Below are 16,266 nucleotides of genomic sequence, written 5' to 3'. Positions count from 1 at the left end.
GACAAAAATTGTGCACGGACGGACACACAGACAGACGAAGCGGCGACTATATGTTCCCCCCAAAAATTTTGGGGGAGCATAAAAATCACTGACATAAAGCGTCCTGGGAAATAATACCAGCAAAGTTGCAAGAATGTAGGTTGTAAAGAAACACATGCTTGACGATGTCAGGTAATCAGATTGTGCTGTTCTGCAAGGCCAATGAAGTGAACACAAAGGGTAATACAAATACTAATCCAGATTGTACTATATGTTAATCAACCAATAAGCTATTTAAGCACAAACACATAGACGCGTATATTTATATGCCACATGTTTTGATTTATGTAGAACACATAATAATTCTTTGTTGCTTATTCCATATCATGTGTCAGAATTGTGTTTCATCGTTATTCTTATTGTTACAGACTACACCATGTTATGGAAAAATTGGGCGTAATGCATTCCTATATTCCCAATTTAGCCTGGGAAGTGCTAACAGGTTTATCAGTGAAGATACTTTCCCCCTAGACTGGATTTTTATTTAGAAAAGACTTCCTCGAAACGAAAAATTCCTCAAAAGCAGAAAGCTTTGTTCCTAATAAGCGTGAGTGGCTGCACAGGCTAATCTGAGACGATACTTTACACACATGCATTAAGCCCAGTTTTCCATACTAAGTTTATTGAACACGTTTCATGATTTAAAAAATTGTAAGTTAGTATTTTTTCTTTGATCTATTAAACAGATTCCTTAACAGAAACAAGTTCATTCAGTATAATGATACTGATATTTCATGCATTAATGTCTGTTTGGTGAGCTTTCATAAGCTTCAACCATGAATGATAAAAGACAATCTTTGAATAAGTATTTATTGCAGCGTTAAAAAAATCATTGAGCCTTGCTCTAAGAAATTTGGGCTTAATGCACGTGAGTAAAGTGTCATCCTAGATTTACCTGTGCAGTCCGCACAGGCTAATCAGAGAAGATACTTTCTGCTTAGACTGGATTTTTGTTCAGAAGATACGTCCTTTATACGAAACATTCCATATTAGCGGAAAGTACCTGGTATTGTTCCTGATTAGCCTGTGTGGACTGCACAGGCTAATCTGGGCCGAAACTTAACGTCCATGCATTAAGCCCCGTTTTTCCAGAGCTCAGCTCACTTATACGAAAACACAAAATAAGCGTTGAAAAGTCCAAAGTATCATCTGCGCAGCCTAAGAAAGAAGGCATGCTTGCAGTCTTTCGTGTCAGCTGGGAAGTATTTGTCATAGAAGTCGAGAATGAACTCCTCGGGCTTAAAACCGAACCGTTGGTACAGCAGCATGGCGTTGTTAGTAGCTGAGCAGTGGAGCGTCACGTCTTTGCCCATGCATGTCTGAAAAAGTTTATCAGTTTTTAAGATCTTCCCAAAAGACACCAACTACAGGTTCTATCCAGGAAACGGCCTAGAAAGTGCTTTAATATGCACTGGGCTCTCGAAACAATCAAACTTAAATAAATACATTTAAACTAACTTTAAAATACTAACATGAATCTATGAAATAATTGAAAAAAGCCAATAACTTAAAACACACTTAGTTGTTGAGGAATTGAGGCTGAGAAATGATAACCAATTCTTGCACCTCTCACCTGAATTAGATGGTACAGCATGAAGGTGGCAATGTTGGCCCGACGCCACTCGGGATGGGTGAAGATAAAAGAGATGTAGGCTTCATTCTGCTTCACATCAGGCACCATGAACCCAAACCCAATTACAATCTTCCTGGAAAAAATACGAGCAGCATTCTGGGAAAACAGAGCTTAATACATGTGCATTTAGTGTCGTCCCAGATAAGCCTGTGCAGTTTGCACCGACTAATCAGGGATGACACTTTTCATTTGCATTTTTTTCCTTGAAAGTCTCTTCATAGCAAACATCTTGTTAATGTACAAAGTGCCCTCCCTAATTAACATGTGAAGCCTGCACTGGCAATTCTGGGACGACAGGTTATGCACAAGCTTTAAGCCGCATTTTTTTAGAGCAAGGCTAAAGTACCAATTTAAAACCAGTGAAATTATCTGCAGATCAAACAAGCCCTTGTATCCAATAGATTTACATTGTCACAAGCTTTTTCCCTGCGTTAGGGATGTTAGGTGTCAAAGCCAAAGAAAAATACATTTAAGCAAGGTTGCTATGAGTGTTACTACAAATAAAGTTTAAAAGGTTTCATATCATTAAGAATCACTTTTTTTATGATTTAGTTGATGGTTTATATTTTATTGATTATATAACAACACATGTATCATTTTTCATTCATTTTAAGCCGAACATCAAGATAAGCTCAGAATGATCACGATCCTCAAGTTAAACCATTATTTGATGGGGAGGGGCTTTACCATAATAAACATGGTGGGCGAAAAAATGCAAAATGACAAAGACTGCAAACCTGAATAGCACCACACAGCTGAAGTCCGGATACTGCAGACACTCGGACACTGCAATACAGAGGAAATAAATTTAGCCTCTCTTTGTGGTAACTGGGTTTAATCAGCTCAGCCTTTTTCTACTTTTAAGAAATTTTTCAATTAAAGGAAGTCTCTTCTAAACAAAAATCCAGTTTATGCAGAAAGTGTGGTGCCTGATTTGCCCGTGTTGACAGCACAGACTTATCTGGGACGACAAGTCAAGCACATGCATTAAGCCCAATTTTCCCAGAGCAAGACTTCAATAATAAACCTTCAAACAGGACTCACATAAATGTTTCAATAAGAATTGGGTTTTCAAAACAATACATCTTGGCCTGCCAATTTATTGACGCATTTTTTTCAAACTCAGAATTTTTTCAAATTGTGATTATCATGTAATCAAAATTCTGTAGAAAGTTAAAGGTTAAAAAAAGGGGAATAGTTAAGCTTTATTTATCCTAGGATAATTAAAATTCCATATACATGGCTTAATGAAATAAAGACCAACGCATGCAACATATCAAGTTTGTATTTGTAAAAGGTTAGGAGTTCTTGGTAAAACAAGTTTGTGTCTACGGACAGACAAACAGATCAGCTTTTATGGTGAAAATCAATAATATTAAATGTATCCAGAACTTCATTTGCACCATGTCTGCAACATAAATGTACTGTAAAATCGTTAATATTAGTGAATATAATTTTCATTGATTTTGTAGTTTGATCAATCCAAACACAAAGACGCAAATTTCTCTTCTTTTTTTCTAAATTCAGAAATCCACAAATTTATGCGTCCACGAAAGTCTTTTTTTTTTTAACCACTCAAGTTAATGAAAACCAATATAAATGATTGTAAAGTATTTATCTTAACATAAATGTACAATTTAATAATACTTTAATAAAAGTTCAGCTAAAGTTTGCAAGAGTTTAATTGTATACGAATACATAATATCAGCTAAGTTTGATTCTATACATACGGTCTATTCCAGGCCAGAAGAACTCTCTGCACAGTGTGTTCACAGAAGGTATGTGTTGTGGTCTCACATAGCAGTAGTCTATAGGAGGACTTGGGTCAGGGGTCCATGAAGTGTCATTTCTGAAATATCAAACTATCAAGATGTAACATCAGTGTTTTGGACACAATGTGCTTTGTAAACAGTGTGATTTGGACATGGTGTGATTTGGACAGGGTGTGATTTGGAAACAGTGTGATTGGGACACAGTGGGATTTGGAATAGTGTGATTTGAACAGTGTGTTATTGGGAAACAATGTGATTTTGACACAGTGTGATTGGGACACATTGTGATTTGGACACAGTGTGATGTGGACACAGTGTGATGCTGACAAAGTTCTTTTTGAGAACAAAGTGCGATTTTGTCTAATGTATCAATTGTTAATAGAAGGACTTAAGGTCTTAATTTCAACATATTTCACCTTGATTTGCGCACCTGTGTGAACATTCCTTAATTTCAAGGTTGTTCACCTTGACATTCTCACCTGTGTGGATAGGCCTTGATTTCTTCCAAAAGTTTCAGTTTCAAGGGTCTAGATTCATAGTCACGTCTAATAAATGGCTTCAGAATTCTGGAAAAAAATTGTCAAGTTTACTTAGACTGAGTGGTTTACATGTTCAAAACATATATACATAACGCTATAGCCTTAATGAGGAATGCTGTGGCGTAGAAGATACATTGTCAGGTCTTTTATTCTCACTTATGGAGTATTCTTAAGATATTTTCATTACACACTAAGTTCTGCTATTACCTAGTATATGTAATTACGATGCAATCAAGATGTGCTTTTAGTGTTGAATATATTATTAGTCACTTGCAAACTAAACTTATTTGACAAAATATAATCAGACTTAATTTAATACCACTTTAATTCTTCTAAATGAGCATTGCTCTTAAAAAAAACAGGCTTATAATGAATGTGCATTAAGTTTGTCCCAGATTAGCATGTGCAGTCTGAACAGGCCAATGAATGTCATTCATTTCTGCTTAAAGTTTATTTTTGCTAAGCATAGGTTTCCCTTAAACAAAGAAATAACAACAGGGCCATAGGCCCTAAGGTTTCTCACCTGAAACCCAAAGAACTACACTATTCTGAAAAAGTGAGAGCTGATTCATGCAGATCGGCATGCCCAAAACAGTGACTTCTAGAGTACTAGCATGTTTGTTTTTTATTTGACCAAATGACCTCAATTTTGAACACATTACCCAGTTTCAATCTCAGCCGAGATTTCATTGGGACAAATGTTCTGGCCAAGTTTCATGATGATAGGCCAATAAATCAGGCTAATATAGCGTCAAAAAGTTTTCACTATAGACATATCACAAAAACTGCCCCACCCCCAGACAGCCAAAATGTCTTATGAAGATTTGACTAAAAATGAGACTTTTAGAGTGTTAACAACGTTTTACCATAGCCATATCATGAAAATATGCGCAGACTGCACAAGCTATTCTCAGAATCAGCAAACCTTGAAGTGTAGGGACTACAGATACTGTGCAGCTGATCATCTTCATAGCCCACGAGACGATTCAGGAATGACGGCTGATGTAGAGTCAGCACCCGTGACTTGCTGAATGTGTCCATCTAGACAATAATTGAACTTGTTGAGTCGAATGATTCTTGTGATAATATGTTGTTTTTCAAGTGATGACAATTGAAAGCTTGACATATTGTTGTTGTTGATGTATTTAAATAAATGATCAGAAAAAAATTAAACACACACCTGAGCTGGTATTTACAAAACTTGAAGAATTAAATGTAATAATTAATCGTTGTAATCTTTACATACCAGTACATTTTGATAGATATAAATGTCATGCTTATGTTTTCTTTCAACATGATGTTTTAAGATTTCATCAATTCCTAAAATAATGAACGAATAACTGATTTTATAGCAAATCAATGGACCCTAAATTTTTAAGAAACAAGAAATTGTATTCACAAAAACGAAAAACTTAGGAGATACCTGAAACTTGTCTAGGACTCTCATATCGCCATGATAATAGCTGCCCGGTAATCCTGAGCTATTGGGGAAATCCTGCAATATGCAGTCACATTCAGCAAGTCAATTAAACAAATACAGTATATGCAGGATTGTGTACACTTTTTTTTTAAATATTTATTCTGGTGAGAATATTAATTTCAAATAACAGTTTTTGTCTACAGGTCCATTTAGTGTAAATAAAATCTAGACATTACATATACATGTAATCAGTTTCAGCGTGAGTTATACACAGAGGATAGTAATTGAGGTTGCCATGTTGTAATGGATATGGTGTCTGCCTAAAGACTGAGTGGTCTCGAGTTCCATCCCCACTATGTGAGCTTTCCAATTACTAGTACTGGTTCTAGGCCAAGGAAACGGACTTGAGAGGGTTTCACACAAGTAGTAAGTACATAAATGCATTTGAGCTCAAATAAATAGGTCTAAACTATAACTAGTTATGGATTTTGTTTTATTATTTATTTATTTCCCAATAAATTAATGATAATTTTCTATGATAAAACTCAACTGCCAAAGTCAAGCATTTTTTTTAATGAAGTCAATGCTTTCTCCAGTTCACATTTCATTTGTAATGGAGAAATTTGTGGGAATCATAACGCCGTGACATCAAAAAAATGAATTGCAGCAAGTTTTTAATGACTGATATATCCCTACAAAAAACATGAAAGCATAAAATAACCATGCAGTCAAATTGAATGGCAACCATATTATTTTTACATATTCTAATTTAACTGAACATTTTTGTTTGTTGGAGAATGTATCGCTAAATTGATATAATTGTGCAATCTGTGTTCACATGTCCTCTCTGGAATACATCAGTCATACTTTAAAATGCCAAAGAAGATTCTTCTAGTCATACTATGCCTATATACACACTTCAAGTACATGACCTTCTTAGTATATATCATGCATGCATAAATACCCTTTGGTGAAAATTAATTCTTGCACAAAAAAGGCAAAAAAGGTCTTCTCAGGTTTTGAGCAAGTGGGTTATTTCATCAAGACAATTTATCAAACTCATAAACAACCAAGAACAGTACTGTAATATTGCCTGTATATTAAATAATGCCATAGAGTAATAAAACTGCACCCACATGTTTATGAGTCTGTAAACCCCAACCAACTTGGGCCAATTTGTTCATCTCAGCGTCCAAATCAAACACAGGTAGACCATTCTCCCGTTGCAACTGAAATGGTAAATTATCACAGGTAATTAAAACGCGGGTTCTACCCAGGATACAGATTCGAGAGTATTTCAATAAGCATACGGCTTTCAGTGCAATACAGCTGAAATAAAGTGGATTAAACTAAAAGCAGCAACACTATGGAAAAACTTGTTTATTATTACATAATACACTCAACTCACTACAAACAAAATACTTGCAGGTAATACGATGTAAGAACCTTTTGCTATGAAACACCGTAAAATTACACGATCTGTAAGATTTTGTTGTTTTCCGTATTACATTGAACAGTCAAAGCCAAACCAGGCAATTAAAATGGCAGCAAACACAGGACCTATCGCCTACAGAATAATATTAAAATAACCCGGTTTCGCAACTTCGATATATCTCAAGAACAAACTTCGTAATATCTCAAGAGTTCCAAACGAGAAAGTAGCCCATACCTGAAGAGTTTGAGTGCCCATGTCAGATAGTAGACTGGTCAAAACAGCCTTAACTGACAACCAGCCTTTTTCATGCCTGAACAATGACAGCCAATTTCATGACTTTGCAAATGAATATAATATTTATAATATTATTTATAATACATTTCTATTCAATTCAAAACAAAAAATGACATTTGTATCCCTTAATAATCACATAATCTTGCTAAGCAACTAGGCTATCATGGATTTGGACCGTCCTGACCCGTATTCAACAGTTATAACGATGCAAACAAGAGCACTGCATAACGGGTGCCACGCTCGGCTGCGAAAGCTTGTCAGAATTTTTTATTTTAGAGGTCACAGTGACCTTGACCTCGTGACCCAACAAGAGATGTGTTTGTCAGAAACACAAATGCCCCCTACTGCGCCACTTTGAAATAAAATTTCTATTTATCATTTGGCAGGTATAGACATCATCTCCCTTTAAAGCTTTATTACTTCCCTTGGATTTTGTCCAATCCAACCGGGGTGGGGAGGTCTGTAGACAGTCAAAAATGACCAAGTCAGACATCACTGACAACCAAGGCCTGTGGTTAATCAAAGAGATCATAGCCAGAGTTCATCATGTATGTATAGACATAAGTCCACTGGTATTTAATGAAAACTAGCATTCACAAATTAGAACAGGTAAGAAATGATAATTATATCAAGAGATGTGTTCGTCAGAAACACAATGCCCCCTATTGCGCCGCTTTGAAAAAAAATTGCTAGTTATCATTTGGCAGGTATAGAAATCATCTCCCTTTAAAGCTTCCCTTGAATTTTGTCCAATCTAACCGGGGGGGGGGGGGGGGGTATAAAAGAGATCATAGCCAGAGTTGCTCATGTATCTATTGAAATAAGTCCACAGGTATGTAATGAACATCAAAGAAATTATAATTATATCATTACAAAATACACTTTGACAAATCAATCATTTGAGTTATAAATAATCAAAATAATAAATCTGTACAGTATCTGTGAAAAGAACTTCAATTCTTGGTAATTTATAATTATATAAATTACTTCCCTTGAAAATAATTGTCTCTAACAAATCTCTATTTTTAGTAGCAAATAATTAAAAGCCACTACCGTGACTGTGATTGACACTCGAAATGTGCAGCTCCATGAGATACACATGCATACCAAATATATCAAGTGGCTATGTTCAATATTGAATAATTACCTCCCTTTTTAAAGCTTGTTACTTCCCTTAAATTTGTATTTTTTACCGTAGACCGTAATGGATGACCTTGACCTTTTACCACAATGTGCTTGTCAGAAACACAATGCCGCCTACTGTGCCGCTTTGATTTATTTACCAAAAATATATACGTTGGCAGGTCAGATAACTATGAACATTTAAAGCTTATTACTTCCCTTGACTTTGTTTTTTCGACCCTAGACCTTGAAGGATGATGTTCACCTTGAAATTTTACCACTCAAAATGTGCAGCTCCATGAGATACACATGCATGCCAAATATCAAGGTGCTATCTTCAATATTTAAAAAGTTATGGCCAATGTTAAGGTTTTAGCACGACGCCTACGGCGGACGACGAGCTGGCTATGACAATAGCTTGGGGTTTCTCCGAAAACAGCCTCGCTAAAAATGGACCAATCAGGTGCCCTCAGAAAATTCTGTCAACAACAAGTGCGCATTGGTTCAGAAAAGTGGATATTCCTATTTTTGCAACACAGAAACTTACAGACTTAAAAACTCGGCAAACCAACTAACTCACTCTCAATTTTTTACTGGACAATCAGCCCTGCAAATTGGACCAACATGCCTGAACTTATATGCCTTATTTTCAGCAGGACAGTCCTGCTTTTGGGATGGTTGTCCTTACATCAGATAATTACCCGACATTGGTCAAAAACAATGCTTGTCCTATTATATTACTATAAAAGTTGCAATATAAGCCCGGTAAGGCCAAAACGTACACAGTTATTCATTATTGCCGTGTGAATCTAAATTTAAATTCCCTTGTTGATTGGTTGTTTCAATAAAATAAGAACAGTGCCCGATGCATGCCCATCATGTAATGTTCTTACACATGATCAATAGGAAATAGCCACATCCCCATAGATGTCACATAAATAATGTCAAATCTTTCAATAGAAAATGGAATCATTATTTGCCACAATTTACTTCCTTGTTTTTTCCCCACAATTCACTTTATAGTTTACTAAAGAAAATGGAAAAACATGGTATACAGATCACCTTTTACAGGTATACAGATCACTTTAGAGAGGTATACAAATCACATATTACAGGTTTACAAATCACATTGGACAGGTATACAAATCACCTTAGACAGGTAAATAACTCACCTTGGGCAGGTAAACAAATAATCTGGAACAGGTATACAAATCATGGACAGCTATACAAATCATAAATGACAGGCATACAAATCTTATTGGACAGGTATACAAATCAACTTTGACAGGTATACCAATCATCATGGGCAGTTATACAAATAACATTTTACATGTATACAAATCACATTGGACATGTATACAAATCCCCTTAGACAGGTATATAAATCACATTGATAGGCATACACATCACCTTAGACAGATATACAAATAGTCTTGGACATTCATACATATCACTGTAAACAGGTATACAGATCACCTTGGACAGGTATACATATCATCATAGACAGGTATACAAATCACCTTGGGCAGCAGTGCCTTCCCCAGGAATTTGTTCAGGCGCCCCGGGGGTGGGTTCGGGAGGGGTGTCCCCTCCTGACGTTGATTTTTTTTTTTAATTTAACGTGTCAATTCACGTTCTGTGGTGCGTTATAACTAAAAAAAAACAGCGTCAAAAGACGTCATTTGGTGCGCTATGACTCTTCAAAAAAAATCCCCCAGTCATTTAAAAATATATTTTTTTATATTGTTTAATTGTTTTAAAACTTTTCCGCACAGATAGTAAAATCCCGACTCGAACGATTCCCCAATACATCCGTTTCAACCCGACTCTATTACTGTATACTTACTATTTTTCAAGTTTCTATTTATTACCCGATAATCTCGTTTATTCCGTTTTTATCAATCTCTTTCTGGTAAATATTTACGATAAAAGCTTTCAGTTATTTCTTTAACACAAACCTTGCCATTTTTTAAGTGACTATTTATAGATTTGATGAAATATTGCCTCTGAATATGCGTCAATCCCCTGACCTGTTGTGTGCTTGTTAAAACGCTCAATACACGCCATTTGTATGCAATAGACGCCACGTTGTACATGCTGCATAATTTTTCGCGCTCTTTTTAATTGAGAAAAAGATTCGACACAAAATAAATTTGCACTGCTAATTTGAAGCAAAATATATAACGTTGCGGTAACATTTACATTCGGAAGTGTGTTTCGGATTAAAAACGCGTTAACATCGACTTACGGTAATGGGTTTCGGATTACAAATTTAATTATTCCCATTTGAGATTTCAACAAATATTAACCGTTGCGTTATAAATTCAACGATAATTTGTTTACATACTTTACGAGTCGAATAAATGTTTTGACGGAATTATGCATGAAATTCACGTTGTCCAAGAGGATCACGGCCGGTTGCCATCATCAGTCTTCTAACTATCGATTATCGGATGAAACATTTACAAGTGTGCGTAATTAGAAAAACGAGGTGAATCAGTTCTATAAATGGACATGTTGAAATATACATATACTGGAATTAAATTAATTGTTATCACATAATTGTAACTGGGAGTCATTTGCACAACTTACTCGCTATAATAATTTATTGTTTACCACTTGCAATTAATTTCTCGTATTAATTATGAGTCATAGGTAACACTTGTTTACAGTAAAAAGGTGTGATGATGATGCCCGAAACCGTCTTTAATGTTCTGTACTGTACTAATTACCGGTTTTATATTACTCAAATGGAACAACTTCTTGCTAATCAAGCTGCGATAAACTCTTACTTCATGCCCGACGTCAATCAAAAATAATGGTCGATAGTTAACCCCGCCCTCATAAGCATTCGCGTAACCGATTGGACGATGAACTTCACAGTTTGACGACTGGAAATTTACCAGATACATCCTTGTCAGCATTTAAATGACCGTGTAATGTGGCTAGAATAATCGATACGCGCGTCATGCTATTCTCTTATCAGTGGATTATCCATTACCCCGTGTGGTGTTTATGGCGATTACTTGTGAAAGTAGGTACCGAGTGCTCTTTTAAAACAGGGAATTTTGATACACTGATAGGGAAACCTTGATTTTTTTGGAAAATCTCCACTTTCTTTTACTGAAGAATACACTGATCGGAAAATTTCAAGCGCCCCGGGGACTCTGATTTCGAAATTCAAGCGCCCCGGCAAGGGGCGCTTAAATGGCCTGGGGAAGACCCTGCTGCGGCAGGTATACATATCACTGTAAACAGGTATACAGATCGCATTATACAGGTATACAGATCATCGTAGTAAGGTTTACAAATCACTTTGGGCAAGTATACATATCACCATACACAGGTATACATATCACCTTGGACAGGTATAAAGATAGGTATACAAATCACATTTGACAGGTATACACATCACCTTGGACAGGCATACACATCATTGTAGACAAGTATACGAATCCCCTTGAGCATGAATAAATATCACAGAACACAGATATACAATTCACCTTGGACAGGCATAAAAATCAAAACGAACCTGTCGCACAATGAGCTTTCGTCGAAATCTGTTGACATGTGGTGGCAGTGTGCCTTGTCGAGACGCTGCATCAAGTTTCCGTAGCAGCAGTCGCTCCTCATAGTTGCTTAGCAGCTGATACCTGAAATACAGACCAGAAAATGTTTACATGAACCTTGCTCTGGGAAAATGGGGCTAAATGCATGTGCATAAAGTGCAGTCCCATAGGCTAATCAATGACGAAAATATCCACTTCTAGTAGACTTCTTGACCTGAGGTATACAAATATATATAGCATCTGACAAGAGTTGTCATATCATACCATATTTTATTAAACGTGTTCAGGAATTTTGTTAGTAAGCGAGCCTTTGGCGAGCTTACTAACGAATTTCCTGGACGAGTTTAATAAAAAAATGGTATGATATGACAACTCGTGTCAGATCTTTTTTATCACATGCTTTTAAATGAGCAAATTTAATAAATATTTACACAAAAATAATGATAAATCCCGAATGTTGTTTACATTTCATGACGTCAATTGATGTTGCAACGTCATTTCAGCAAATTAACAAAATGCTATTGGTCAATAAACAAAAACTAAGCCAAATGTGTAATGGTTGCATTACATGGGAAACAGGGTATAGCATGTGATAAAATGATCTATAGATTCAAGAAACAAAAAAAAGTCTCTCACGTGACGTCTGGCACATTCACGGTGACTGGTTCAGATTCGGTATTCAACTTCCTCTTCCTGCCAGCGCCGGTGGGTGGCCGTTCATCTGTGGCAGCCTGCGCATCAGAATCAGAGTCACTGTCACTCTCTGAGTCCACCACAGACCCTGCCTCATCCTCTTGTGTGTCTAGAATTAAAGCGATAGGCTTGATTTGAGACAATTGAATTGAGATAAAAGACTAGAATCAAGACAATAGAATTTGATTTGTGTACCCTTTACCACTCAATATGTCAAGGAGACTTAAGGGCATGTCCTGCGCTAAATTACATAATCAGCATCCAATCAAAGTAATACCCAAAATCTACCTTTTTCTTTCAAGATTGGGGCGTTGTTGCCAAAATTGAAGATAAACAGCTGATTACCTGCCATGTTAAAGAGGATTGCTTCTTTTGTTGCATGGAAAAAATAGCAGTAAAACTCACCTTTAAACTGACTGTCTACATTATTATCTTAATATTAAGACATTTTACCCACAAAATCAATGGAAATGAATGTCCCACAAATATAAATTACAGTAAACAGATTGCAGATGTACCTTTACTTTGTTCAGTTTCCACACTTTGACAGTCTTCTGTGCTGTAAGTCTGGAAAAAAGCGGCCTGCTCTGCGCCCTGGTTACTGTTGCTATAGCAACTGGTATTGTCCTGGATACTGGTATCCATGGAGACACTCTCCTGGTAGCTGTTGTCGTGGTAACTGCTGTCATAATTACTGCTGTCCTCATACAGAAGTTGGCTAGTTGAGGAATGTGAGTCTAAACATCAACAAATTCAACTCATGTAGTATTTGTGAAACAGGCACGACCACTACAGGTAAAATAAACCTTAAAAAAAAAGTGTTATCAGAAATAAATTCTGTTGTTTTCTTAATCTTCTTTATCTTTAAATCATCAAACAAACAAAAAAACAGAAAATCAGAAAATGACCCAAATAATCCAAAGTTGACTCCACTTGTACATTTGAGCCTAGTTCTAGGAAAACAGGGCTAAATGAAGTCTGCCTCGGCTATTCAGGGACAAAACTTTCCGCCTAAACTGGATATTTGCTAAGAGCAGACAACCTTTCAAACAAACAATAACATAACAGCACAAGCTTATCTAGGATGACACTTTAGGCACATGCATTAACCCTTTGCATGCTGGGAAATTTGTCGTCTGCAAAAATGTCATCTGCTGAATTTCTAAAATTAGCATTTTCTTCGATTTTTTTCAAAGAATACTATCAGAATAGCAAACAGTTTGGATCCTGATGAGAGGCCACGTTCTGTGGCGTCTCATCTGGATCCAAACTGTTTGCAAAGGCCTTCAAAATTCGGTTCCAGCACTGAAAGGGTTAAGCCCAATTTCCCTAGAGCAAGGCTAATTTATGAACAATACAATCTGCTCACCAATAGCAGACAACATCTCCTGGACAGTGGGAGAATCCTGCATTCTGATTGGCGAGCCCGGTGGGGGTGGAGACATAGTCCCAGGGTCGATCTCAAAGTCACTGTCGTCCATTTCCTGTCCAGAGACGTCCTCCGATAACAGAAGATTGGGAACTGTGGCTGATAAAAAATTAACCTAGTTATTTCATGAATAAGGCAGTGAAAGAAACTAAGGTTTTACGGCAGGTTGCCCAGACAACTAACCCTCTTTTGTATTTAAGTGGTGTGTGAAAAGAAAAAGAAGCCCACAATCAAGTACACGTCATAATTATCTAATCCTTACTTTTCAGAAAAAAAAATCACACAACTATATAAGAGTGCTATTATGAATCAATGCATTATCCCCTTTAATGAGATTGAATCTTCATGCTTTCTAAAAATAAAGCAATAAACTGTGGAACAAAAATATGTTCAAGCTTTTCTAAAAAGCTAGCTGCCAGGTCAGACTATCAACTTTTGAAATTTAAAAGCCCGGCTCTAAATCTACTTACCCCTGGCAAATGGGAACCAATTATTTCTATCCCTGTAAGTGCATGACTTTGTTTTAAGATTTTGAATAAACTGACACCATTATACACTGTAATCTGTATATGATGTATTTTAAATCTCATTTTATTTTCAATCAATGATATTGAATTACTACTTGATTTTTCACAACATCATAAACATATTTAAGTGTTACAAGTAGCCAAAATAGCCAAAGGCAACTGAAATCTCTATTTGTTTACTTAATCCTAAAACTGGCTAATACAAGGGCTGTTTGTAAAACATGCATGCCCCCCATATGGGCTCTCCGTTGTAGTGACAGCCATTGTGTGAATATGTTTTTTGTCACTGTGACCTTGACCTTTGACCTAGTGACCTGAAAATCAAAAGGGGTCATCTGCCAGTCATGATCAATGTACCTATGAAGTTTCAGGATCCTAGCCATCAGCGTTCTTGAGTTTTCATCCGGAAACCTTTTTACTATTTCGGGTCACCGTGACCTTGACCTTTGACCTAGTGACCTGAAAATCAATAGGGGTCATCTGCGAGTCATGATCAATCTACCTATCAAGTTTCATGATCCTAGGAATAAGCGCTCTTCAGTTATCATCCGGAAACCATTTTACTATTTCAGGTCACCGTGAACTTGACCTTTGACCTAGTGATCGCAAAATTGATAGGGGTCATCTGCGAGTCATTATCAATGTACCTATGAAGTTTCATGAGCCTAGGCTTAAGCGTTCTTGAGTTATCATCCGGAAACCATTTTACTATTTCGGGTCACCGTGACCTTGACCTTTGACCTAGTGACCTCAAAATCAATAGGGGTCATCTGCAAGTCATGATCAATGTACCTATGAAGTTTCATAATCGTAGCCATTAGCGTTCTTGAGTTATCATCCGGAAACCATTTTACTATTTTGGATCACCGTGACCTTGACCTTTGACCTAGTGACCTGAAAATCAATAGGGGTCATCTGCCAGCCATAATCAATCTACCTACGAAGTTTCATGATCCTAGGCATAAGCGTTCTTGAGTTATCATCCGGAAACCATTTTACTATTTCGGGTCACCGTGACCTTGACCTTTGATTTAGTGACCTCAAAATCAATAGGGTTATCTGCGAGTCATGATCAATCTACCTATCATGTTTCATTATCCTAGGCCTAAGCGTTCTTGAGTTATCATCCGGAAACCATTTTACTATTTCGGGTCACTGTGACCTTGACCTTTGACCTAGTGACCTGAAAATCAATAGGGGTCATCTGCGAGTCATGATCAATCTACCTATCAAGTTTCATGATCCTAGGCCTAAGCGTTCTTGAGTTATCATCCGGAAACCATTTTACTATTTCGGGTCACCGTGACCTTGACCTTTGACCTAGTGACCTCAAAATCAATAGGGGTCATCTGCGAGTCAAGATCAATGTACCTATGAAGTTTCATGATCCTAGGACCAAGCGTTCTTGAGTTATCATCCGGAAACCACCTGGTGGATGGACAGCAAACAGACAGACAGACAGACAGACCGACATGAGCAAAGCAATATACCCCCTCTTCAGATTTTAAATGAATTTAAGGGAGGCAAATGCTGTAACAAAAAGAACATGCATAAACGGTAGATGTTTCCCTTGTTTGAACCATGCTAAATCCTTAAAATGCCTATTTCCAGTAACTGTGACCTTCACCTGTGACCTTGACCTTTGACCTAGTGACCTCAAAATCAATAGGGGTCATCTGCGAGTCATGATCAATGTACCAATGAAGTTTCATGATCCTAGGCCCAAGCGTTCTTGAGTTATCATCCGGAAACCACCTGGTGGACGGACCGACGGACCGACAGACAGACAGACAG

At 36.9% G+C, this 16,266-nt stretch overlaps 1 protein-coding gene and 1 long non-coding RNA gene across 6 annotated transcripts in view; both read right to left on the bottom strand.

The window, feature by feature from the left end:
* Positions 1-1,020: 1,020 nt before the first annotated feature.
* LOC127874335 (cysteine-rich protein 2-binding protein-like) overlaps positions 1,021-16,266 on the bottom strand; it is a 35,268-nt gene continuing 20,022 nt past the window's right edge. For all 5 annotated transcript variants that reach the window (XM_052418582.1, XM_052418585.1, XM_052418583.1 and 2 more), the window contains 12 exons: positions 13,886-14,044; positions 13,035-13,253; positions 12,460-12,625; positions 11,787-11,907; positions 6,540-6,632; positions 5,407-5,478; positions 4,909-5,024; positions 3,924-4,010; positions 3,403-3,521; positions 2,410-2,458; positions 1,613-1,745; positions 1,021-1,358 (listed from right to left, as the gene is read on the bottom strand). In XM_052418582.1, coding sequence (XP_052274542.1) covers positions 1,185-1,358; positions 1,613-1,745; positions 2,410-2,458; positions 3,403-3,521; positions 3,924-4,010; positions 4,909-5,024; positions 5,407-5,478; positions 6,540-6,632; positions 11,787-11,907; positions 12,460-12,625; positions 13,035-13,253; positions 13,886-14,044 — 1,508 coding nt within the window. In that variant the 3' untranslated portion in view covers positions 1,021-1,184. The remainder of the gene's footprint in view (positions 1,359-1,612; positions 1,746-2,409; positions 2,459-3,402; positions 3,522-3,923; positions 4,011-4,908; positions 5,025-5,406; positions 5,479-6,539; positions 6,633-11,786; positions 11,908-12,459; positions 12,626-13,034; positions 13,254-13,885; positions 14,045-16,266) is intronic.
* On the bottom strand, positions 15,624-16,260 carry LOC127874342 (uncharacterized). The gene is made up of 2 exons (XR_008046826.1): positions 16,128-16,260; positions 15,624-15,800 (listed from the first exon to the last, which is right to left on the bottom strand). It is a non-coding gene; the product is annotated as an uncharacterized LOC127874342 (long non-coding RNA).

This window comes from Dreissena polymorpha, chromosome 3, assembly GCF_020536995.1.
Source record: "Dreissena polymorpha isolate Duluth1 chromosome 3, UMN_Dpol_1.0, whole genome shotgun sequence".
Lineage (NCBI taxonomy): Eukaryota > Metazoa > Mollusca > Bivalvia > Myida > Dreissenidae > Dreissena > Dreissena polymorpha.
This window is presented reverse-complemented; position numbering and strand designations above follow the sequence as displayed.